The 26702-nt window shown below is 43.0% G+C and overlaps 1 protein-coding gene and 1 non-coding gene across 12 annotated transcripts in view; one reads left to right on the forward strand and one right to left on the reverse strand.

Moving 5' to 3' along the window:
• PHTF1 (putative homeodomain transcription factor 1) overlaps positions 1–26702 on the forward strand; it is a 53136-nt gene that overhangs the window by 1793 nt on the left and 24641 nt on the right. For 3 of the 11 annotated variants that reach the window (XM_070077843.1, XM_070077842.1, XM_070077844.1), the window contains 4 exons: positions 11169–11238; positions 11690–11848; positions 22630–22786; positions 26129–26266. In XM_070077843.1, the coding sequence (XP_069933944.1) occupies positions 11169–11238; positions 11690–11848; positions 22630–22786; positions 26129–26266 (524 nt within the window). Of the gene's footprint in view, positions 1–11168; positions 11239–11689; positions 11849–15528; positions 15658–22629; positions 22787–26128; positions 26267–26702 lie in introns of those variants that run through there. The other 8 variants (XM_070077849.1, XM_070077848.1, XM_070077851.1 and 5 more) reach the window with 5 other exon arrangements.
• On the reverse strand, positions 13910–14040 carry LOC127493832 (small nucleolar RNA SNORA68). The gene has a single exon (XR_007924370.1). It is a non-coding gene; the product is annotated as a small nucleolar RNA SNORA68 (small nucleolar RNA).

The following is a 26702-nucleotide window of genomic DNA, read 5'->3' on the forward strand; positions in this document are numbered from 1 at the left end:
CTCCAGAGTCAGGACTCTGGGGTCAAGCTGTATGGGGGTGCTGGTGCAGATTAGCCACAGAATGGTTACTTGGTAGCAGGTGTCATTGGTAGCCCTGAGAGATGTGGGAAAGCCTAAAGAACAGTCACTGGTTCTTAAAAGAATGTTATCTCAGTATACTGACTTAGCACTTAAAGCTGCAGGGTCCTATTTCCTTGGAAAGTGTTGGGGTGGGGGGTGCGGAGAGGTAGAAAGAGAGGGAGGGAGGGAGAGAGGGAGAGAATGAATGAGAATCTTGCATTTGCTGGTTCATTCCTTAGCTGACTGCAACAGCCAGGGCTTGGCCATGTAGAAGTCAGGAGCCAGGAGCTTCATTTGGGTCTCCCTCGTGGGTGGCAGGGGCCCAAACACTTGAACCATGTTTCACTGCTTTTCCCAGTCCATTAGCAGGGAGCAGGGACTTGAACCAGTGCCCATATGGGATGCTGGCATTGCAGGCAGCAGCTTTGCCTGCTATGCCACAACACTGGCCCCTGGACTTCCTTTTTTAAAGATTTGTTGTGGACCATCTAGTAACAATTTAAAAACATATGGGTTAGTACATCTTACTATTTTATTCTATTTATCTATAAGTCACACTAGTTAGAATGGGACATTTGAATCTTTGTTGAAATGAATTTAACCAACACTTAGGGTGCATTGTTTTTATAGGCCAACCAGCCAGAAAGCTGTTTGAACTACCTGGTACTTTGCTAACTTTTCCCAGTATCGTACAATCCTTGATTATTTATATTAATGGGAATAGGATAGGATGCATAAATCTCCAAGTGTTATTTTGCGGCTCTCTAAATCCTGGCCTGTTATTCTCTTGTGAGCTATTAAACAGTATTGATAGTGAGTGTGGTATAATGGAAAGAGCATAGAATTCAGAATTAAATCTTGCTTGATGATCTCTAGCCTTGTGATCTTTTTTTTGAAAAAAAAAAAAAAAGCTTATTTTTGCCCACTTGAAAGGCAGAGTGACAGAGGGAGACAGCCAGACAGGGATCCTCCCTCTGCTGGTTTGCTCCTCAAGTGCCAGGGCTGCGCCAGGCTGAAGCCAGGAGCTCAGAACTCCATTTGAGTCTCCCACTTGGGTGGCAGGGCCTCAAGCACTTAAGGCACCGTCTGCTGCTTCCCCCAGGGTGCACGAGCAGGAAGCTGGACTGCGAGTGGAATGGCCAAGGCTGTGGTTGGCACTGTGATGGTGGGTGCAGGTGTCCCAAAGGGCAGCTTAACTGCCATGCCACAGTGCCCTCCCCTTATCCTTGTGATCTTAAAGAAGGTGCTGTGGTTTGTTTGGGTTTTGATTTCCTAATTCTTACCTACCTCCTGCCCCTAACCAGTTTAAAGATTTCTCAGCTCTTACTTCCATGCCACTTAGTACACACTAGCCGTGCACCGTATCAGTTATTTGTTGACCCGTGTGTGTTCATGGGCCTCAAAAACAGAATCGTGTTTGTATCTTTTAGAACATCCTTATTTGTCCTAGGAACTCTGTCTTGTCATATTTAATTGATCCCATCCATCGGGCATATTTTTACTTATTGTTCTCCCCTAAGGGTAATCTGCCTAACAATGCCTGCATGTGTGTGAACTTTTAAATTTATCAGCAGTGGAATGAGTGGAGAGAAAGACAACCATAAAAGGTTACAGAGCTAATGTGCCACACACGTACTAGATCCAAGAATATTGTTTAAAAGATAGATAATGGTTCTTGCTTTCAGGGGTTTCACAGTGTAATGGTGGTGGGAGAAAAGCCAGGATATCTCCTTAAATGTGTTTGGTTAGATTAAAAAAAATGACCAAAGTGAAGGATACAAAAAAAGTGTTTAATGCAATCTAAAAATAGATTAATAAAATATAAATATTTTTTGAAAACAAAAAACAAGGAAAGGGGTACATGTTTGGTGCAGTGCTTAAGTTGCCACTTGGGACACCCACATCGTGAATCAGGTACCTGGTTTGAGTCCAGGCGCTGTCTCTGATCCAGCTGTCTGCTAATGCACTGGGAAGGCACCGGATGATGGCCCAAGTACTTGGGTCCCTGCCACCCATGTGGGAGACCCCAGATAAGTTCCTGTCTTCAGCCTGGCCCTTCCCAGACTGTTGTGGGCATTTGGGGGTGAACCAGTAAGGAGATGGAAGATCTCTCTCTCTCCCTCTCTCTCTGTGTCTCTCTTTCAAATAAAATGAAAATAATTAAACAAAAACTTGAAAAATATAAACAAAGAGAAAAAGAAGGAAAAACAATTAATAATGTTAACATCATAGTACTATTATGTAAATAGCATACATAAAAGTATAATTCAAAATTATAAAAGACAAATTTTAAAATCTTACCCTGGATCATGAAAGGTAATATGAGCTCTTCACAAACATGGAGTTGATGTGGGTGCTGAGCAAAGATAAGAAGTGTTAGGAAACAGTGTAAGATTTAAGGTAAGAGCTGTATGTAGATGAAGTGATAAGCCATCAATGAATTTGAATATGACTTGACTACTAAGAACTTTAGACACTGTTATGTAGGAAGTGAAAAGATTTTGGTGCTCTTTGAGTGGCAGGGCCGCATCATGTCTGTGTTTTTGAAGGATAGAAATAAAAATACGTACACTATAACAAAATCTGTGGAGGGTTTCCAGAGTAATAATTGATGAATTTACATAACTATAAATGTCTACTAACAAAAAAAATGTCCAGGGATGTACATTTGGCTTAGTGGCTTAGACTTTGGTTAGAATACCCATGACTCAGGGCCGGCGCCGCGGCTCACTAGGCTAATCCTCCGCCTAGCGGCGCCGGCACACCGGGTTCTAGTCCCGGTCGGGGCGCCGGATTCTGTCCCGGTTGCCCCTCTTCCAGGCCAGCTCTCTGCTGTGGCCAGGGAGTGCAGTGGAGGATGGCCCAGGTGCTTGGGCCCTGCACCCCATGGGAGACCAGGAAAGGCACCTGGCTCCTGGCTCCTGCCATCGGATCAGCGCGGTGCGCCGGCCGCAGCGCGCCGGCCGCGGCGGCCATTGGAGGGTGAACCAACGGCAAAGGAAGACCTTTCTCTCTGTCTCTCTCTCTCACTGTCCACTCTGCCTGTCAAAAAAAAAAAAAAAAAAAAAAAAAAAAGAATACCCATGACTCATATCAGAGTGCTGGGCTCCGGTCATGGCGCCACTCCTGATTCCAGCTTCCTGCTAACGTGCACCCTGGGAGGCAGCAGTGATTGGGTCCCCTTCACCCATGTGGCAGGCTGGTCTGGCCCAGTCTGATGCTGGCATTTGGGATACAGACTAGCAGATAGGAGCTCTGTCTCTGCTTCTCTGCCTCTTAATAATAATAATAATAATAATGATAAAAAAGTCTAGATTGATTCAGAAGAGTTAGAACGAATCAAATTAGTGTTGGAGACAATAGAGAAAGAAAGTAGTAATAAGAGTAAAGCAGGGAAGGGAATACCAGCAAAGTTAGTGAAAATAGCCATTATGTGTTCGTGTTTAACAAATGTGTGTTGAGAACCTGCCCACCCTGTGTCAGGCAGTGACTATGTCTATCTAATGATGAACAAAAAAATACTTAACATTTTTTATGGAGTTTGATAAAGTGGAAGAGAAACAATAATAAGATAATCTTAGTAATGGATAAAAATTATGTTAAGAGGAAGAGCTATTATTTACAAGCTTTTATACTTATTATTTTTGACAGGCAGAGTTAGACAGTGAGAGAGAGAGAGAGAGAGAGAGAGAGAGAAAGGTCTTCCTTTTTTTTCCCATTGGTTCACTCCCCAAATGGCTGCCACGGCCGGCACGCTGCACCGATCCGAAGCCAGGAGCCAGGTGCTTCCTCCTGGTCTCCCATGCAGGTGCAGGGTCCAAGCACTTGGGCCATCCTCCACTGCCCTCCTGGGCCACAGCAGAGAGCTGGACTGGAAGAGGAGCAACCGGGACAGAATCTGGTGCCCCAACCGGGACTAGAACCCGGTGTGCCGGCGCCGCAGGTGGAGGATTAGCCTAGTGAGCCACGGCGCTGGCCCCCAATTGGCCTTAATGGCTGGAGCTGTGCCAATCTGAAGCCAGGAGCCAGGAGCTTCTTCCGGGTCTCCTACGTGGGTGCAGGGGCCCAAGGACTTGGGCCATCCTCTACTGCTTTCCTAGGCCATAGCAGAGAGCTGGCTTGGAAGTGGAGCAACCGGGTCTTCAGGCCAGGGCATTAACGTGCTGCGCCACAGAGTTGGCCCCACTTATTTTTTTATTTTTTTAAAGATTTATTTATTTACTTGAAAGAGTTACACGGGGTGAGGGGGCGGGGGCGGGAGTCTTCCATCCGTTGGTTCACTTCCCTGATGACTGAAACGGCCGGAGCTGGGCCAATTCGAAGCCTGGAGCCAGGAATTTCTTCTGGGTCTCCCATGTGGGTGCAGGAGCCCAAGGACTTGGGCTGTCCTCCAGTGCTTTCCCAGGCCGTAGCAGAGAGCTGGATCAGAAATGGAGCAGCCGGGTCTTGAACCAGAGCCTATATGGGATGCTGTGCTGTAGGCGGTGGCTTTATCTGCTGCTCCACAGCGCCGGCCCCTAAGCTTTTATACTTATAAAAAGAGCATGGGCCTAGTCCAGGAGGTCAGATAGCTTTCCCTGAGGAGCTGATGCTTAAAATGAGATTTGAAGGATGAGTAAAAGTTAATTAGGGCAAGAACAAATCTAGTCCCACACAAACTCTTTCAGAAAATAGAAAAGGAAATGCACTTCCCAACTCATTCTATGAGACCATATAATTGATACCAAACCAGAGAAATACATAAGAAAATTCATCATGATTATATGTGTGCAAATCTTTAATATTAAACTAAATTTAGCAACATAGAGAATGGATTATTTATTCCCACTGTTGCAGGAAAGCAACATAGCTTTAACATTTGGAAAAAAAAATGTAACATACCATATTAGTAGAGGAAAGGACAAAACAGCCTATCTCAGAAATTACAGGGAGTGCATTTGACAAAATCTATTGCTCGTTAATTAAAAACCAGGAAGAGAAAGTTCCTCAGCCTGTTAAAGGCTGTCCAGGGAAAAGCTGCAGGTGAAGGAACTAAGGCTCATATGGGACCAATAAGCAAGTTATTTCCTCATCCTCACTGGTATGAGATGAACGGATGGCATTTGAAATTAAAGAAAGCAGTGTAAACATCTTACTTAGAAATAAGGGAGAAAGGCCCACAGGCTCCACCTTGCTCCCTGTGTGTCCTGAAGAGAGTGGGTTACTCCCCAAGAATTTCTACAGATGGGAGAAGGAAATCCTCTCTTTGAACTGCATTAAGTGAGGAGGATTCATCTACATTTAATATTTCATCACATTGGTATTTTTTATGATTTATTCACTTATTTGAAAGGCAGAGTTACAGAGACAAAGGGAGAGACAGAGAGATTGATCTTCCATCTGCTGGTTTACTCCCTAAATGGCCTCAATGGCCAGGATTGGGCTAGGCTGAAGCCTGGAGCCAGGAGCTTTATCCAGATATCCCACGTGGGTGACAGGGGCTCAAACACTTTGGGCCATCTTTTGCTACTTTCCCAGTGCATTATCAGGGAGCTGGATTGGAAGTAGAGCAGGCAGGACTTGAACCAGCTCCCATATGGAATGCTGACATCACAGGTGGTGGCTTTACATACTACGCTGCAAGGTGGTATTTTTTAAAAGGGGATAAATCTGAAAACAGGTCTCCTATATGACCCAGCCATTTTGCTCCTGGGAGTTTATCCAAAGGAAATGAAATCACCATATCCCCATGTTTATAGCAGCTCAATTCAAAATAGCTACATATGGAATCAACCCAATGTCCATCATCTGATGACTAGATAAAAAAATTGTGGTATAAATACACAATGGAATACTACTCAGCTGTAAAAATAATGAAATCCTGACTTCTGCAACAAAATGGGTGCAACTGAAGACATTATGCCATTATGCTTGGTGAAATAAGCCAGTCACCAAAACACAAATTTCATGTTTTTCCCTGATTTATGGTAACTAATATACAGAGTACAAAAATGTATATGAGTGAAACTGACATTTTGATATTATTTTTATAGCCCTTGTTGATGCTCTTGAGGAACAGTGGTTTTTCTACTTATTACTTGTCAATTCTTTATTTAGTGAAGGGGTAAGCTTGTGATTTTCAAGAAAACTTAGGGGCCGGAGCTATGGCGCAGTGGGTCAATGCCATGGCCTGAAGTGCTAGCATCCTATATGGGCACCATTCGAGACCCAGCTGCTCCACTTCCAGTCCAGCTCTCTGCTATGGCCTGGGAAAGCAGTAAAGGATGGCCCACGTCCTTGGGCCCCTGCACCTGCATGGGAAGCCCAGAAGAAGCTCCTGGCTTCGGATTGGCGCAGCTTTGGCCGTTGTGGCCAGTTGGAGAGTGAACCAGCAGATGGAGAGCCTTTCTCTCTCTCTCTCTGTCTCTCTCTCTCTCTCTCTGTAACTGACTTTCAAATAAATAAATAAATCTTTAAAAAAATTTGCACTAAAACAAAATAAAAAATAAAGAACTTAAAGTATGTCACTATGAAAATTAAAAAAATTAAAATTAAAAAATAAAGGAGAGTGGGAGTGAGGGTACAGTGGGAAGTATCATTATGCTCTTAAAATTATATATTAAAGTCATGAAATTTGTTTCTTTTATATAAATAACAAAATAAAAAAGGAAAAAGGTGTTCTCCTTTGACCAAAATGTCCACAAGTACTCTCCCTGTGTCTTTAAATTTTTTTTAAAAGATTTATTTTATTTATTTGAAATAGAGTTACAGGGGGCCGGCACAATGGCTCACTTGGTTAATCCTCTGCCTGCAGGGCTGGCATCCCGTATGGGCGCCGGGTTCTGGTCCCGGTTGCTCCTCTTCCAGTCCAGCTCTCTGCTGTGGCCCAGGAGGGCAGTGGAGGATGGCCCAAGTGCTTGGGTCCCTGTACCCCCATGGGAGACCAGGAAGAAGCACCTGGCTCCTGGCTTCAGATCGGCACAGCACCAGCTGTGGCGTCCATTTGGGGAGTGAACCAATGGAAGGAAGACCTTTCTTTCTGTCTCTCTCTCACTGTCTAAAAAACTCTACCTGTCAAATAAAAAAGAAATAAAAACAATAAAAAAGAAAGAGTTACAGAGAGGTAGAGACAGAGAGAGAAGTCTTCCATATGCTAGTTCATTCCCAGATGGCCACAACAGCCGGAGCTGTGCCAATGTGAAGCCAGGAGCCAGGAGCTTCTTCCGGGTCTACCACATGGGTACAGGGGCCCAAGGACTTGGGCCATCCTCTGCTGCTTTCCCAGGCCACAGCAGAGAGCTGGATTGGAAGAGGAGCAGCCGGGACTAGAACTGGTGTCCATATGGGATGCTGGCACTTCAGGCCAGGCTTTAACCTGCTGCACCACAGTGCTGGCTCCGTTTCTTTAAATTTAAATTATTTTCCTATAGACAGTACAACATTGGATCTTCTAGTTTTCTCCTACTAGTTTTTTTTTAATTGGTGTATTTGGATAATGCACATTTAAACTAATTATTCATATAGTTGGGTTAGTGTGTATCATATTTTATTTTCTTTCTGTTAACATTGATTGTTTTAATGTCTTCTTATTGATTTCTGTTTATTTGAAACCCAGGGAGACAGAGGGAGAGAGCGAGTCCATCTGCTGTTTCACTCCTCCAGAGCAATCAGCAGCTGTGGGCAGGGCAGACTGAAGGCAGGAGCCAATAAGCCCATCCAGGTCTCCCACAAGTTGGCAGGGGTCCAAGCACTTGCGCCATCACATTGTGCCTGTCTGTGCATTAGCAGGAACTTGGATCAGAAGTGGGGTTGCTGGGTTCAAAGCTGATGCTTTGATATGGGATGTGGTTATCACAACTGGTGTATTAACTGCTGTACCAAACACTTAACGCCAGTTCTTGTTTTTAACTTTTTTTTTCTCGTTTTATTTTTTTAAATTTGTATTCATTTGTTTTACTTAAAAAAAAAATGAGTTACCATCTGCTGATTGACTCCTTAAATTACTGCAAGAGGGGCCAGTGCTGTGGTGCAGCGGGTTAAAGCCCTAGCCAGTAGCGCCAGCATTCCATATGGACGCCAGTTTGAGTCCTGTCTGCTCTGCTTCTGATCCAGCTCCCTGCTCATATGCAGGGCAGAAGGCAGCAGAGGATGGCCCAAGTCCTTGGGCCCCTGCACCTACATGGGAGACCTGGATGAAGCTCCTGGCTTCAGATTGGCTCAGCTCCAGCAGTTGGTGCCGTTTGGGGAGTGAACCAGCAGGTGGAAGACCTCTCTCTCTCTCTCTCTGCGTAACTCTTTCAAATGAATAAAATAGATTAAAAAAAAAAGGCCAGCACATTGAAAAATATATAATGTTCCAATTATTTCCTCCTATCCTGTATATAATTTGTCATTACATTTATTTATTAGAAGGTATAATGATCCAGTTCATTGTTGATATTATCATTTTAAATAAACATTTATCTTTTAGATCCTATGAAAGTGAGAAAGTAAATATTTTGTTAAAAAATGGAAAAAATAAATTAGGAGAAAGAAGAAATAGCTAGGAAATAGGAATCCAGGGTAAGGAAGGGTAAGGCTGGAGTTACTTTTTATTAGTCTTGTATATGAATATTTTAATAAGGATTTTTGAAATTTTCCCTCCAGAATATGTATATATGCACACACACACATATGAATTTAGGTAAAAGTTGTAGAAAATTTTGTATCTCCATGTGAGATAGATAGGTTGGTAGGTAAAGAGATATGTTGTATGAGAAAATTGGATATACCAGGAACCTTTATTTATTACCAGTTGCAAAGCCAACAAATCTCATTAACATTTAGGCATGAGTTTTAGAGTCAAAGACTTAACTGTATATGGTATTTTCCCTAACTATTCACTTTCCTACTTAGAAGAAGATTATATGGCCCCACCGATTATCATGAGAAATTACTTTTTAAAATACATCATTTGCCTTTTTAAGAAAAAGTTTTTAAAGATTTATTTATTTGAAAAAATTAGAGAGGAGAGGGCAGAGAGAAAGAGAGAGAAACAGAGAGGCCTTCTACCCACTGGTTCACTCCCCAATTGGCCACAAAGGCCCAAGCTGGGCCGGTCCGAAGCCAGGAGCCAGAAGCTTCTTCTGGGTCTCCCATACAGGTACAGGGGCCCAAGGACTTGGACCATCTTCCGCTGCCTTTCTAGGCCATTGGCAGGGATCTGGATCAGAGGTGGAGCAGCTGGGACTTGAACCAGTGCCCATATGGGATGTCAGCACTGCAGGCAGAGACTTAACCTACTATGCACAGTGCCAGCCCCATCGTTGCCTTTAAAAAAAATTTTTTTTGAAAGGCAGAACTACAAAGAGTGGGAGAAACAGAAAAATATCTTCTATCTGATGGCTTACTCCTTATATGGCTGCAACAGCCACATCTGGGCCAGGTGGAACCCAGGAGCTAGAAGCTCCATCCTGCTCTCCTACATGGGTGGCAAAGCCTAAGTACTTGAATCACCTTCTGCCTTCCCAGTCGCATTAGCAAGAAGCTGGATTGGAAGTACAGCAGCTAAGACTCCAGCTGGCTCTCCAGTAGTGGGAGTGGCATTGCAGGCAGTGGTTTAACCTGCTGAGCTGTGAAGTAAAGACACTTGAAACTTATTTTCTAAAAATTATATTTGTTTGAAAAGCAGAAAGAGAGAGACCAAGATCTTCTGTTTGCTAGTCACTACTCAAGTTCTTGGAACAGCTGAGGTCAGGCTGAAGTCAAGAGCTGGGAATTTGTTCCAGGTCTCCCACGTGGGTGGCAAGGAGCTAACCTGCTGCTTGCCAGAGTGCGCATTAGCAGGAAACTGGAAGTGGGAGCAGAACTTGGACTCAAACCTGAGTACTCAGATAGACATGGGCATCCCACAAGGCCAAACTCACGCCCCTTGAAGCTTATTTATTTGGAACAGTGATGCCATTGGTTCAGTTGGAGCAGCAGATAGAGTTCTGAGAAGGGGGGTTTCTGATAATTTTAAAATCAGTTTCTAAAAATTGATATGTAGGGGCCGGTACTGTGGCGTAACAGGTAAACCATTTCCTGTGGCACTGGCATCCCATATGGGAGCTGGTTCAAGTCCTGGCTGCTCCACTTCTGATCAAGCTCCCTGCTAATGTGCCTTGGAAAGCAGAAAATGGCCCAAGTGCTTGGGACCCTGCACCCATAAAGGAGACCCAGAATAAGCTCCTGGCACCTGGCTTCAGTCTGGCCCAGCTCCAGCCACTGTGGCCATTTGGGGAGTGAATCAGGAGATGGAAGACCTGTGTCTGTGTCTCTCCCTCCCACCCCCCAGTCTACCCTCTCTGTAACTCTGCCTGTCAAATAAATAAGTCTTTAAAAGAAAGAAATAGCAATATAAGCTATTATTTGGAAGTATGGAAGTAAACTACAAAGAGAAACAACTACAAGAAGTTTAATTTGTCTTTGAGGAGTGATATGGAGAGGAGAGGTGGCCTAGGGGACTGTTATTTTCTGCTTACTGATCTTTTGGCACTGTTGGATTATTTTAAAAAGTGGGTAATCATGTGCAAGCATTAGTTAATAAGACTAAAAATGAAAACAAAATAAATGTTAATGACACAAGTTCCTTTAAGGAGCATTAGGATTAAAGCATCCCTAGTAATTAAAGTAATTAAAGCATCCCTAGTAAAAGGGAGTCACATGGGGGCTGGCATTGTGGTGTAGAGCTGGTAAGCCGCTGCCTGCAGTGCTGGAATCCCACGTGGGTGCCAGTTGATTCCCGGCTGCTCCACTGCAGATCCAGCTCCCTACTGATGTGCCTGGGAGAGCAGTGGAAGATGGCTCAAGTCCTTGTGCTCCTGCGCCCATGTGGGAGACCCAGAACAAAAGCTCCTGGCTTTGGACTGGCTCAGCTCCAGCCATCGCAGCCATTTGGGGAGTAAACCAGTGGATGGAAGCTCTCTCTTGACCTCTCTCGACCTCTTCCTCTCCACCTTTCAAGTAAAATAAATAAACTTAAAAACAAAACAAAACAAAAAAAAAGGAGTCAGATGTGGAGAAAAAGAAATGGAAGTTTATCTTTTATATTTAAAGGGGAGATTTTTTCTTATTTACTTCTGGTTTTGTTTTGTTTGGTTTTATTCTAGGGCTTCAAAAACAAACCAAAAAAGATGGGTCACATAAAGCCAGACTTGATTGATGTTGACTTAATCAGAGGTGAGTTCCAAGATTAATTTGTTTCTCAGGCATATTTCATAGTGCTACTAAGGATTATTTTTAAGTGACATGCCTTTATGATGGTGCACTTTAATTTCCAAAAGTAACTTTCTTCCCTCATGGCTTAGGTGTTAGCACTTTTCCCCTTTGCCTGGTGCTGTGCGGCTCTATAAATGACATGGTGTTCATAAAAGGGAAAGAGCAAAGAACTCTGAAGCTTGCTGTTGAGTAATTAAAAAAAATACATTGTTTAACATTCCAGTAAGCCTTGGATGAGCTTGTTGTCCTAATGACTGAGGCCAAAAGTCCTTAAACTGACCAGCCTTCTTTGTAACTGAACAGGTTATATGCCAGTTTTTGCTGTCACTTGTTTTTTAATGTGGTGAGACAATTGGATATCAGTATAGTATAGATAAATGATTGTTGTTTTTGTTTTATTGTATGTTTAAAGGCTCAACTTTTGCCAAAGCCAAACCTGAAATTCCGTGGACATCTCTGACTCGAAAGGGGCTTGTTCGAGTTGTTTTTTTCCCATTGTTCAGCAACTGGTGGATTCAGGTTACCTCTTTAAGAATCTTTGTTTGGCTGCTACTGCTTTACCTCATGCAAGGTAACTGAAAGAGTTGGAATAAGCTGTGACTGTTTTTTTTTTTTTTTTTTTTTTAAGATTTATTTATTTTGAAAGATGGAGTTATAGAAGCAGAGGCAGAGACAGAGAGCAAGTGAGCGAGAGAGGTCTTCCATCCACTGGTTCACTCCCCAGATGGCTGCAATGGCTGGAGCTGTGCTGATCAGAAGCCAGGAGTTTCTTCCAGGTCTCCCATGTGGGTGCAAGGGCCCAAAGACTTGGGCCACCCTCCACTGCTTTCCCAGGCCATAGCAGAGAGCTGGATCAGAAGTAGAGCAGCCAGGAATCGAACCAGCACCCATATGGATGCTGGCATTGCAGGTGGTGGCTTTACCCACTATGCCATAATGCTGGCCCCTGTGACCGTTTGTTTTTTTTTTTTTTTTTTTTTTGGCTGCTTTTGGTGTTAGATAATGCAGACCTACTGTTCTTATATTTACTTTCTCATTTGTGGTTTAAAGTACAAAGAATTGAAAGGACATGTATCATTTGGGAATCATCTTGAAATTATTTGCTTGGAGAGAACAAACATGACTCATAACTCTCTCTTATCTATTGAATTTATTTCCACCTGTCTCACTGGCTAGGTCTTCTCAGTCTTTTCTGCCTGACCTCTAAATATTAGATTACTTCCAGGTTGGATCCTTTGTTCTTGTCCTTTAGGTATTCTCATCATGATCCATTGCTTAAATATAATTGATAGACTAGTGATTCCTAAATGTATACCTTCAGGCCAGGTCTCTCTGCTGATCTTCAGGCTTGTAAGTCCCATTGCCTTCTGGAATTTTTTTTTTAAGATTTATTTTTTTATTTGAAAGGCAGAGTTGTAGAGAGACGGAAGCAGAGAGAGAGATAAATCTTCCATCTGCTGGTCCACTCCCCATATGGCCACAATGGCCAGAGCTGGGACGATCCAAAGCCAGGGGCCAGGAGCCTCTTCTGGGTCTCCCACATGAATGCAGGGGCCCAGGGACTTGGGTCATCTTCCATTGCTTTTCCCAGGTGCATTAGCAGGGAGCTGGATCGGAAGTGGAGCAGCCAGGACTAGAAGCAGCTCCCTTGCAGGATGCTGGCACTGCAGGTGGTGGCTTAACCAGCTATACATCACAGTGCTGGCCCCCTTCTTGACATTTTTAAATGGAAATTTAATTGGTTATCATGAACTTGATCATATAAAAAATGAAAATCTTGGGTTTTATTTTGGGGGCGGACAGCTTTGTTTTCCTTTATATTTTCTCCATTTCACTAAATGATACCTTTAATCACCCAGTTTTCAAGGGAGAAACTAAGTCTTCCTGTGCTGTGTTGTGATCAGCTCTCACGTCTAGTCTGTCACCAAGCCTGGAAGCTCTGTCTCCTGGCCTGTTTGTCTCAGTCCCTGCTGCTACCCTTGTCCTCTGCACCAGCATCTCTGTCAGACCACTGGAATAATGTCTGCTCCGAGCCTTCTTTCTACCAAGCATTCTTTCCACAGCAATTAGAAATCCTTATAAAAACAGAAACAGTATCATGTCATTTTCCTGCTTAAAGCTCTTTAATGACTCCCGATTGGCCTTAGAATAAAATGACCTATAATATCCTTCATTAATCCATTCCCTGCTGTCTTCTCAGAGGTCACCTCTCCACATCCATGCTCGCTGTAGGCATCATGGCTGTTTTTCTATTCCTCATACAGAGCTTTCCTTTTCATTTGAACATTGTTAAGGCTTTTCAAGTGGGTGTCTTTTTCTCATCTTTAAACCTCAGCTCAGGGTCAGCATGGTGGTGTAGCGGGTTAAGCCACTGTCTGCAATGCAGATGTCCCATATGGGCTCAGGTTCGAGTCTCCACTGCTCTGCTTCTGATCCAGCTCCCTGCTAATGCACTGGGAAAGCAGCGGAGGATGGCCCAAGTGCTTAGGCCCCTGTCACCCACCTGGGAGACCTGGTGTAGCCCAGCCCTGGCTGTTAGGGGAGTGAAATGGTGGTTGGACAGTCTCTCTCTCTTTTGAGGTCACACTGCCTTTCAAATAAATAAAACAAATCTTTATTTATTTTTTTCTGCGCATGTGCGGCCTCCACATTCATTCCCGGGGGCACCCACAGCCCCTCAGAGGCGACGAGGCCCCCGCTGCTGTTTGCACCCGCTTGGAGCCGTGGCCACGGTGCACGGCGGGTCTGGGGTTCGGGTGCTTGAAAACAAATCTTTAAAAAACAAAACCTCAGATGTAACTTTCATAGAGTTGCCTTATACATTACTGCCTGATACTGTTTTTCTCTTCTCACTACGTGCAGGGACTCAATATATTCTCTTTACTGCTGTGTCCTCACTGCCTTCCTGGAATACTTCCAGAAAGTAGGTAGTGTTTACTATGGCTATACCTGTGCAAAGAGAAATGAATTAGAACAAAAAAGTAGGAGAAGGTTGGATTAAGGTGAAAGAATCAAGGATGATTTTATCTGTGCCAGTTTCTTTAAAAATTTATAATTATGGAGTGAAGAATATGCATTTATAAGGGTACTTCAAATGTTCATGGAAAAATAGAATTGAAAGAGGTTTATTTTGATGGGAAAATTTTGAATCCATGCATAGGTCTCACATATTTCCATGATTTTTTAAAAAGATTTATTTTATTTATTTGGAAGACAGAGTTACAGAGAGGCAGAGACAGAGAGAGGTCTTCCATCCACTGGTTCACTCCCCAGATGGCCACAACGGCCGGAGTTGCACCGATCCGAACCAGGAGCCAGGAATTTCTTCTGGGTCTTAAACATGGATGCAGGGTCCCAAGGACTTGGACCATCTTCAACTGCTTTCCCAGGTCATAGCAGAAAGCTGGATTGGAAGTGGAGCAGCTGGGACTAGAACTGGTGCCCATATGGGATGCTGGTGATTCAGGCCAGGGCTTTAACCCTCTGTGCCATAGCACCAGTCCATCCATGATCTTTTTTTGAAGACTTCTCATATGCATGGTTTTCAAAATATATTGCACCAAAATAAACTTCTCTTTTAATTCCATTTTCCATGAGCTTTTTAATGTGCCCTTGACTGAACTTATAGCTTTAATTTTTCAGTTATGACTGTGCTATCCAGTAGTTTCTGCGTGATGGAAATGTTCTGTAACTTTGATGCCCAGAAAGTAGCCGCTTTGCCACATGTGGCTGAGTCCCCAGAATGAAGTCAGTGTGAATTAGGAACCAAACTTCATTTTTTTCGATTTTAACTAAATCTTCATAACTTTCATTTGAATGGCTGCATAATAATCCTTCATATGGGCTTACCATCCTTTAAAACTATCATTTTTAAAAAAAATATATTTTATTTATTTGAACGACAGAGTTACAAAGAGAGGTAGAGACAGAGAGGTCTTCCATCCGCTGGTTCACTTCCCAGATGGCTGCAACTACCAGAGCTGAGCCAATCCGAAGTCGGGAGCCAGGAGCTTCTTCCAGGTCTCCCACGTGAGTGCAGCCAGAGCGCCAGCCCCTAAGACTATCATTTTTAATGTCTTTATCGCACTTACAATGGAAAACTTTTCTGTCGCTGTTAGATATTCTGTTATATCGGAGTACCATAATTGACATAATTCTTCTTGGTGTATTTGGGCTGCTATAACAAGGATAGTGTGAATTTAGGAGCTTATAAAAAACTGTAAATTTATTTTTCATGATTTGAAGGGCTGAGAAGCCTAGGATGGAAGCACTGGCAGGCTCAGTGTCTGGGGAGGAGCTGTCTCTGGCTGATCCACACCAGTCTCCTGTGTCCTCACGAGGCAGTGGAGGGGAGGGCATGCTCTCATCATGCAGACTCAGGTAGTCACCTGCCAAGGGCCCCACCTCCTCATGTAATCATCTAAGGGGGTTAGGATTTCAAAGTGAATTTTGGAAGCAACACAGTCCATGGCTTCTTCTATATTAAGAGCATTTGGGTTTTTATTTTTTTTTCTATTAATAATGTCATCATGAACAAAAGTTTCCATACTTTATTTTTTAGGATTTGTTCTCTGAGTTAGAATTAACACATCAAAGACTGCAAACATTTTAAGGCTTTTTGTTCATACGGTGATAACGTTGGTTGCACAATTTTTTTTCTTTTGAAAGCAGTAGATGAGTGAGTTGCTTGTTTTGCCACAATTTTATCAGCTTTACTATAATTTTAAAAATTGTTACTTAATTTGTAATATGAAATATTTTTCTTGTTAATTTCTTTGGTCACTTATAAGGGTGAAGGTAACTGTATTTATGCAGGTACGGGCATTTGGTACAGCGATTGAGATGCTTCTTGGGACTCCTGCATCCCATCTCGGAGTGCCTGGGTTCTATCTCAGCTTTTTTTTAGATTCCAGCTCCCTGCTAATGCACACTCTGGGTTGCAGCAGGTGATGGCTCAAGTGTTTGGCTCCCTACTACTCTTGTGGGAGACCTGGATTAAGTTCTTGTTTCCTGGCTTCAGTCTGGCCTGGCCCCAGCTGTTGATGGCATTTGGGGAGTGAACCGGTATGGATGGAAGATCTCTGTCCCTATCTTTTGTTCAGATAAGTAAAAATAAATCGTCCTAGAGTTCTGTTTAAATATATATATATTTGCATATGCTTGTTATTGAAGAATGTGTTTCTTCGTTGTTGATATATATATTAAATTTTGATATATACCATGATCTGTTTCTAGAGTTTGTATTTTGTGCCATTGATTTGTTGTTCTCATATCTATACCATACTATTTTAATTACTGTATTTTTTTAATATGTATTATCATTAAGCAGGATATGTATTGCTTTTCTATTCAGATTTAAACATTTTCTCTGAGGCTTTCTTACTTGTTTAGTCTTTCCAAAATAGTTTGTTATTATTTTGTCATTCTCAAACCAAAGCAAGAAAAACAACAACAAAAAATACCCCACCCCCAACACACACACATGCATACACTCACACACTTGTGCACATGTACATACATGTACACACACATGCATACACACAGGATGGAGAGAAAATTGACTTTACAATGTTCACTTTCCTATACAGGAATATGCTATGTCTTTTTTTAATCAAAATTTGTGTCTTATCCCTCAGTAAAGGTTTGTGGGATTTTTCTGTCAAGGCCTGCTTAGATCTTGTTAACTCAGTTAACAAGAAAAAAATATACATAACATGAAATGTACCCTCTTAACCATTTCTACGTGTACTGCTCACTGGCATGTCAGTGTACCCACATGGCTGTGCAGCCTTCAGACTATTTGTCTCTGGAACTGTTTCAGCTTCCCAAACTGAAACTGTGCCCATTAAACAGTGATTCCCCAGCCCCAGCCCGCCGGCAGTTGCCATCCTACTCTCTGTCTATAGATGTGACTACTTTAAGTACCTGATCTGAGTGGAATCATACAATTTGTCCATTTGTGACGGGCTTATTTCACCTAGCATAATGTCAGGGCCATCCATGTAGCATGTCAGTTTTCTTCCTATTTACAGATCAAAAATATTTAGTAAAAAAATCCAGCTGTAATGAACATATACAGACTTTTTTCCTTCTCATTATCAATATTCCTAAACAATACAGTCTTAACAACTATTTACACAGTATTAGGTATTATAAATAATCTAAAGATGATTTCAAGAGTATAGAGAAGGATGTCTGTAGGTTTTTGGCAAAAGTATGCCATTTTGTATAGAAGACTTGCGTATCTGCAATGCTGGAATCCATGGGGGATTCTGGAAAAATCCCTAGTGGATACTGAGGGCTGAGTGTACATTCATCTGTTAGTGAACCCCTGAAATTAAAATAGTTTGTGTTGCTGCTGCATGAGACTTTTGTTTGTGAATTTTAACTGGTTATAACTGTTACATTTTAAAGCTGTTGATTTATATTTAAAATTGCTGTAGTTTGCATCTGTTTTTTTGCTCCCTAAAGTTTCTTGTTTTGGAAGCTTGGTCCTTAGTATGTTGATATTAAGAAATGGTGGGACTTTTTGGGCCTGGCGCCGTGGCTCACTTGGTTAATCCTCCACCTGCGGCACCACATCCCATATGGGCTCTGGGTTCTAGTCCCGATTGCTCCTCTTCCAGTCCAGCTCTCTGCTGTGGCCTGGGGGGGCAGTGGAGGATGGCCCAAGTGCTTGGGCCCCTGCACCCACAAGGGAGACCAGGAGGAAGCACTGGCTCCTGGCTTTGGATCAGCTTTGGATCCGGCCATGGTGGCCATTTTGAGGGTGAACCAATGGGAGGAAGACCTTTCTCTGTCTCTCTCTCTCTAAGTCTGTCAAATAAAAAAAAATTAAAAAAAAAAAAAAAAGAAGTGGGACTTTTAAGAGGTGGACGATCCTTAAGTCTTGCTGGAGGTACTGCTCCCAGAGGAGGTTAAAGGGACTCTCCTGGGAGTCTGAGTAAGTTCTTGCAAGAATGAGTTGTTATTAAAGCCTCTTCTTGCTCTCTGGTCTCACCATTGTGGTCTTTCCTGTCACACAGCCATTATGCTGTCTGCCGTGAGGTGATATAGGTGAGGGGCCCTCACCAGAGCTGATGGACTTTCAAAATTGTGAGCAAAATAAACATTTTTGTTTTTCCTTTTTATTTTTTTAAAATATTTATTTATTTACTTGAAAGAGTTGCACAGAGAGAGAAGAAGAGGCAGAGAGAGGGATCTTCCATCCGCTGGTTCACTCCCCAGATAGCTGCAATGGCAGGAGCTTCACCGATCTGGAGCCAGGAGCTTTTTCTGGGTCTCCCACATGATTGCAGGACCCCAAGGACTGGGGCCATCTTCCACTGCTTTCCCAGGCCACAGCAGAGAGCTGGATTGGAAGAGGAGCCCCAGAACTAGAACTGGCACCCATATGGGATGCTGGCACTGCAAGCAGCAGCTTTGCCCACCACGCCACAGCACCGGCCCCTTCCTTCCTTTGTTTCCTTCCTTTCCTCCTGCCTACCTCCTTTTCTTTTCTTTCTTCTTTCCCTCCCTCCTCCCTCCCTTCCTCCCCCTCCCTCCCTCCCCCCTCCCCCCTCCCCCCTCCTTCCTCCCTCCCTCCCCTTCCGTCCTCCCTCCCTCCTCCCCTCCCCCCTCCTTCCTTCCTTCCTTCCTTTCTCCCTCCCTCCCTCCCTCCCCCCCTCCTTCCTCCCTCCCTCCCTCCCTCCCTTCCTCTCTTTCTCTCTTTCTCTCTTTCTCTTTTTGTTCTTTCGTTCTCTTTTTCTTTCTCTCTCTGTTTTTTTCTCTCTCTCTCTTTCTTCTTCCTTTATTTCTCTTTTTCTTTCTTTCTTCCTCCCTTCCTCCCTTCCTTTCTCTTTCTTTTGCGAGAGGGAGAGACAGTGGATGGCAGCAACAGCCAGTGCTGGCCCAGGTGAAGCCAGGAGCTTCATCTAGGTCTTCCATGTGTGTGGCAGGGACCCAAACACTTGGGCCATCTACTGCTGCTTTCCTAGGCCATCAACAGAGAGCTGGATTGGAAGTGGAGCAGCTGGGACACAAACCAGTGCCCACATGGGATGCCAGCATCACAGGCAATGGCTTTACCCACTATGCCACAGCACCGGCCCCAAACATTTGTCTTTACAAGTTATCCAGCCTCAGGTATTTTGTTATAGTAATAGAAAATGAACGAATCCAACCATATGCTTTATTAGTATTAATTTTTCAGTGCTTAATTCTCATTAATTCTAATAGTTTTCAATGCTTCTCTTAGATTTTGAAGTACTTGAGCCTGCCATGCCTGTGCCAAGTATTCTTCTAGGTGCCAAGATAGATTTCCTACTTTTAAACTATATTTGAATTTCTTTTTATTTATTTATTTATTTATTATTTATTTATTTATTTTTTGACAGGCAGAGTGGACAGTGAGAGAGAGAGACAGAGAGAAAGGTCTTCCTTTGCCGTTGGTTCACCCTCCAATGGCCGCCGCGGCCGGCGCACCGCGCTGATCCGATGGCAGGAGCCAGGAGCCAGGTGCTTTTCCTGGTCTCCCATGGGGTGCAGGGCCCAAGCACCTGGGCCATCCTCCACTGCACTCCCTGGCCACAGCAGAGGGCTGGCCTGGAAGAGGGGCAACTGGGACAGAATCCGGCGCCCTGACCGGGACTAGAACCCGGTGTGCCGGCGCCGCCAGGTGGAGGATTAGCCTAGTGAGCCGTGGCGCCGGCACTATATTTGAATTTCTAACATAAACCCTGCATGATCGTGAATTATTTTTTTGCTTTGTTGTTCACTTTGTTAGCATTTCAGCCATTTATTCAACAGATACTTAGTGCCTACTATCTGCTGGGTACTGATGTGGGTATAGGGGCAAACAAAACACAAAAATCCCTGCCTTCAGGATGCTTACTTTTTTATTTTTTAATTTTTTAACTTTTATTTAATAAATATAAATTTCCAAAGTACAGCTTTTGGATTATAGCAGCTTCCCCCCGCCCCCATAACCTCCCTCCCACCCACAACCATCCCATCTCCCTCTCCCTCTCCCATCCCATTCACATCAAGATTCATTTTCAATTATCTTTATATACAGAAGATCAAGTTAGTATATACTAAATAAAGATTTCAACTGTTTGCATCCACGCAGAAACACAAAGTATAAAGTACAATTTGAGTATTAGTTATACTGTTAATTCACATAGTACAACACATTAAGGACAAAGATCCTACATGAGGAGTAAGTGCACAGTGACTCCTGTTGTTGATTTAACAATTGACACTCCATAATTTATGTCATCAGTAATCGCCCGAGGCTCTTGTCATGAGTTGCCAAGGCTATGGAGGACTTTTGAGTTCACCAACTCCACTCTTATTTAGACAAGGTCATAGTCAAAGTAGAAGTTCTCTCCTCCCTTCAGAGAAAGGTACTTGCTTTGATGGTGCGTTCTTTCTGCTGGGATCTCACAGAGATCTTTCATTTAGGTTTGTTTTTTTTTTTTTTTTTTTTTTTTTTGCCAGAGTGTCTTGGCTTTCCATGCCTGAAATACTCTCATGGGCTTTTTAGCTGGATCCGAATGCCTTAAGGGCTGATTCTGAGGCCAGAGTGCTGTTTAGGACATCTGCCATTCTATGAGTCTGCTGTGTATCCTACTTCCCAAATTGGATCCTTCTCTCCTTTTTAATTCTATCAGTTAGTATTAGCAGACACTAGTCTTGTTTATGTGAGCCCTTTGACTCTTAGACCTATCAGTATGATCAATTGTGAACTAAAACTGATCACTTTGACTAGTGCAGGATGCTTACTTTTTAGTGGTGAATTTATATCCAAATTCACAAGTTATCAGGGACAGGACTTTTTTGTCTTGGTGGTGCCATTTTTATGTTTGGGTATCAGGATTTTATTAAGGCATGAAATACATTTGATAATTTTCATTTTCTCTACACAGGTACAGTTTAGTCTGAAAGGACTCATGTAAACTTGTCTGCCTATGGACATTTGTGGAGATAATTTTGAATATTTTTGCATTTGTTTCATTTATTTCTTTGAACTTTCCATATGCATATACAAATAGGCAGTATAGGAATGAGGACTCTGGAGTCTGAGAGTTAGGTTCAGATCTCAGCTTTGCTGATTGCTTTCTGTAAAACCCTGGGCCTGGGGAAGAATTCTTCCTGTGAGCAGAACAGCACTTCACAGTGTCTTAAACAGCATCTTGTTGTTTTGTGGTGGAATTCTCTTAGAGCACCTAACTTATCTTGTTACCAGAAAGGCTGATTTTTTGTTATTCTTTTTAAATAATTAATAATTTAAAAAAAATTTTAAAATAATTAAATAATTTTTAAAATAATTTCACTTTTACTTGACAGGCAGAGAGAGAAAGAGAGGAAGAGAAAGAGATCTTCCTTCCAGTAGTTTACTCCCCAAATGCCTGCAATGACCAAATGTACCAGGCTGAAGTCAGGAGACCAAAACCCAGTCTGGGTCTCCCATGTGGGTGGCAGGAATTCAAGTACTTAAGCCATTGCCTGCTGCCTCCCAGGGTCTGCACTGGTGGGAAGCTGGCGTCAGGACCTAAAACTGGTTCAAACCCAGACCCTCTGATACGGGACATGGGCATGTTGACTGCTAGGCCAAATGTCTACCCCATCCCATTTTTATTTTCTTTTCTAAAGGATAGGTTTTTGTAGAAACAATTTGTATTAAGTAGCTGCTGCAGTGCTGGCATCCCCCATGGGCACTGGTTTGAGTCCTGGCTACTCCACTTCCAATCCAGCTCCCTGCTAATGCACCTAAGAAGGCAGCAGGAGTCCTTGGGTCCCTGCCACTCACGTTGGAGACCTGAAGAAGCTATTGGCTTCAGCCTGTGCCAGCGCTGGCTGTTGTGATCATTTGGGGAAGTGAACCAGTGGAAGGAAGCTTACTCTCTTTCTCTCCTTCTCTCTCTCTCTCTAACTCTGCCTTTCTTTCTTTCTTTTCTTTTTTTTTTGACAGGCAGAGTTAGAGACAGAGAGAAAGGTCTTCCTTCTCCATTGATTCACCCCCGAAATGGCTGCTACGGCCAGCGCGCTGCGCTGATCCGCAGCCTGGAGCCAGGTGCCTCTCCTGGTCTCCCATGGGGTGCAGGGCCCAAGCACCTGGGCCATCCTCCACTGCCCTACCGGGCCACAGCAGAGAGCTGGCCTGGAAGAGGAGCAACCGGGACAGAATCCGGTGCCCCAACCAGGACTAGAACCCAGGGTGCCGGTGCCGCAGGTGGAGGATTAGCTAAGTAAGCCGTGGTGCCGGTCTAACTCTGCCTTTCAAATAAATAAAATAATCTTACAAAAGAAACAATTTGTATAGTTACTGGAATTAATTTTAAAGGTGAAATCTTGTGTTGTCCTTTTCAGTTATAGCGATTGTGTTATATTTAATGATGCCTATTGTGAACGTAAGTGAAGTACTTGGACCCTTGTGCCTTATGTTACTCATGGGAACTGTCCACTGTCAAATTGTGTCTACTCAGATAACAAGGCCATCTGCAAACAATGGAAATCGGAGAAGAAGGTAAGATGACAAATTACGTTTTAATTGTATATTTTCTGGAGGAGGTATTATAGAGACAGAATATTCAATTAAGTTTATTTAAATTTTGGGCCTGCAACACCAGTATTCCAGACGGGTGCTCTACCTCTATCTAGTCCAGGTCCTTTCTGTTGTGCATGGGAAAGCAGCAGAGAATGGCCCAAGTGCTTGGCCCCTGCCACCCAAGTGGCAGATCAGGATGAAGTACCTGGGTCGGTCTTGGCTTCAACCTGGACAGGAAGCAAACTAGCGGATGGAAGACTCATTCATATTCTCTCTCTCTCTCTCTCTCCCCCTTCTTCCCCCCTCCCTTTCCTCCCTCTCCCCCCTCTCCCCTCTCTCCCCCTTCTCCCCCTCTCCCTCCTTTCCCCCCCTCCCACTCTTCCCTCCCCCCATGTAACTCCATCTTTCAAATAGATAAGATAAATCTTTAAAATTATTTAAATTCATCTCCTTTTGTACATATTTTTCATTTTTTGGCTTAAAACTAAAGGCTTTACTTTTCACTTTTCTCCTTGATGCTAAGAAGCCTTGTTATAAATTTTTAATCCCAGGTGGGATTTTACCATTTGGTACAGTTGTTTAAAAGAGATACTCGTATGTTGTATTATTCTTTATTAATATTTATGCCAAATAATGATCTTATTTGAAAGTAAGAATTACACAGAGAAAGAAGGAGAGGCAGAGAGAGAGAGGTCTTCTGTCTGATGGTTTACCCCCCAGATAGGTACGACAGCTGGAGCTGCGCTGATCTGAAGCCAGGAGCCAGGAGCTTCTTCCGGGTCTCCCACACAGGTGCAGGGGCCCAAGGACTTGGGCCATCTTCTGCTGCTTTCCCAGGCCGTAGCAGAGAGCTGGATAGGAAGTGGAGCAGCCGGAACTAGAACTGGCGCCCATATGGGATGCTAATGCTTCAGGCCAGGGCGTTAACCCACTATACTACAGCGATGGTCCCCCAAATAATGATCTTTAAAACGCTTTCTCTTTGAAATTCAGCCAGTCAAAATTTGGTACAACTTTAGTATAGACAAGGATCTTTGAAGTATGTTAGGTTAATGCTACTAAAAATTTTACCATTTTTCAAAAATATATAAGTATTGATTTTCAAGTGATCTAAAATTTGACTTTTTTACACATTTAATTAATGATTATCTTATATATGTGAGTATCCAAAAAGTGTATTATTTTTTCTTAAAATATTTCTGGAATTTTGCTCTCCCAATTTGGTGCAGAAAATTTCAACATGCTCTTGGTTTCCTCCCTCCCTCCCTCCCTCCCTCCCTCATTTATTTATTTATTTAAAAGGCAGAGTTACAGAGAAGGGGAGGGAGAAAGAGAGAGTGAGCAAGCCAGGAACTGGGATTTCATTTTGGGTCTCCCACGCTGGTGCAGGGGCCCAAGCTCTTGGGCCATCTTCTGCTTTCCCAGACAATAACAGAGAGCTGGATGGGAAGTAGAGCAGCCGAGTCTTGAACCCTTATGGGATGCTGGCACTGCAGGCAGCGACTTTATCTGCCATGTCTCAGCGCTGGCCCCAGTATCTATCCTTTTTTTTTTTTTTAAAGATTTATTTATTTATGTATTTGAAAGAGTTACAGCAAGAGAGGTAGAGACAGAGAGAGGAAAATCTTCCATCCACTGATTCACTTCTGAAATGCTGCAGTGACCAGAGCTGGGCCAGGAGCTTCATCTGGGTCTCCCATATGTGTGCAGGGGCCCAAATACTTGGGCTGTCTTTTGTTGCTTTTCCCAGGAACATTAACATGGCGATGGATCTGTAGTAGAGCAGCCATGTCTCGAACAGGCGCCATGTGGGATGCTGGTGCTGCAGATGGTGGCTTCACATCTTGCGCCACAGCACTGGCCTCAGGATCTATCTTTCAGTGGTGTAGGATCAAAAACATTAGTGATCGGTTGCTGTTATTTTGTATTACTCTAATTAAAAATGCCAAAGGAGTAGACATGCATTAAAGAAATTGTTCAGCACCAGCGTTGCAGTGTACCAGGTTAAGCTGCCACCTACAGTGCTGGTATCCCATAATGGTGCCTCTTCAAGACTTAGCCGCTCTACTTCTGATCCAGCTGCCTGCTAATGCACTTGGGAAAGCAGCAGAAGATGGCCCAAGTGCTTAGGCCCCTGCACCCATGTGGGAGACCTGGAAGAAGCTCCAGCCTTGCTCAGGTTGGCCCAACTCCAGCCGTTGTGATCATTTGAGGAGTGAACCAGTGGATGAAAGATCTCTCTCTGTCTCCCGCCCCTCCCTCTCTCTCCTTCTCTAACTCTGCCTTTCAAAAAAAGAAATCTTTTAAAAAAATTGCTCCTTCTACTAGTGCTGTTGAGTGTGCCTGAAAAAACAGGTGAAAAATTTCCTTCAAGTAATGTTTCTGGACAGCAGTTTTAAAAATGACTGAATAGTGGAAAGAAATGGGCACCCAAGAAGGATGTACCTTTCTCTGAAGGGAGGAGAGAACTTCCACTGTGCTTATGGCCTTGTCAAGCCAGTGGATCCAAAAGGGTTCCATAGCCGAGGCAGCTCATGTCAAGAGCCTTGGGTAATCACTGATGTTGTGCATTAAGAGTGTTATTTGTTAAATAAACAACAAGAGTCACTGTGTACTAACTTCCCATGCAGGACCTCTGTCTCCAAAGAGTTGTATCGTGAGACTTAATAGTAAAATTATTTTCAAGAATCACTTCCATTTAGTGTATTAAATGGAGGATAACACTATGTCTCCTAAGTTAAGAGCTCACAGTTAGCTCATAATGTCTAAGAGTGCACAAGAGATGTACCCTCCTTGGGTTCTTCTTTAAAGATGATTAAGTTTCTAAAAGGAAAGAAGGGGAAGGAAGGAAGGGAAAAGAGGAGGGGGGGAAAAAGTGAAATCCCCTTCAAGAAGCAATAACGTAGAACAGCCTTTGTCTAGACAGTTGAGGAACAGTCTTAGTTTTTTTTATTCCATTTCTTTTTTTTTTTTCTTTCTTTCTGTTTTTCTTTCTTGGACTAAACAGGAGAGGGAGGAGGAAGGAAGTGGGAAGAATGGGTGGGAGGGGTGGGTATGATGGGAAGAATTACTGTGATCCTAATGTATTTATGAGATATATACAAATAAAAAATGACTGAAAAAAATGATAGCATAGTTCTGTGGTTTGGGATTTGTCTTTGCCCTTAGTCAAATATTTTTGCATAATATATTCTCGGTGTATGACGTTAACCATTCTTGATTTCAGGTAGTGATCTGTTAGTATAACTTGCTGGAGGGACATTTTGGCAGAAACAGAGAAGTTCTTGTATAATCTAAAGTTACTGAAAATTTTTTTTGTAGAAAATTACGGAAAACTGTAAATGGTGATGGAAGCCGAGAAAATGGTAATAATAACTCCTCTGACAAAGTCAGAGGCATAGAAACTTTGGAATCTGCACCCATTATTGGTGGGGTTTGGCGCACTCTGTTTGGCAACAGGTAGGAGTCTTATACTGGAATGTTAACTTCATTTTACAGTGTATATGATATAATCTGCCCACAGGAGTAAATGGTGTAGGCATTTTACCATTGTGGTGTGATTTTTAAGGGTTGTAGAAGGATTTATTTAGTTAAAATGTTGTCTTTCTGTCACATTACCTATAAATCCAGTAATCTGCCATAAAAATTTAATTCTGTTTGATTATGACTTTTTAGACCAGATATTACAAATATATATATATATACACACACACATACATACACACACACACTCTGAAAGGGTAAATATTTTAAGCCATATCAGATAACATCTAGAGAGAAAGAGGATTTTTTTTTTTTTTTTTTTTGACAGGCAGAGTGGACAGTGAGAGAGAGACAGAGAGAAAGGTCTTCCTTTTGCCGTTGGTTCACCCTCCAATGGCCGGCGCGGCTGGCG

Source organism: Oryctolagus cuniculus, chromosome 7, assembly GCF_964237555.1.
Source record: "Oryctolagus cuniculus chromosome 7, mOryCun1.1, whole genome shotgun sequence".
Lineage (NCBI taxonomy): Eukaryota > Metazoa > Chordata > Mammalia > Lagomorpha > Leporidae > Oryctolagus > Oryctolagus cuniculus.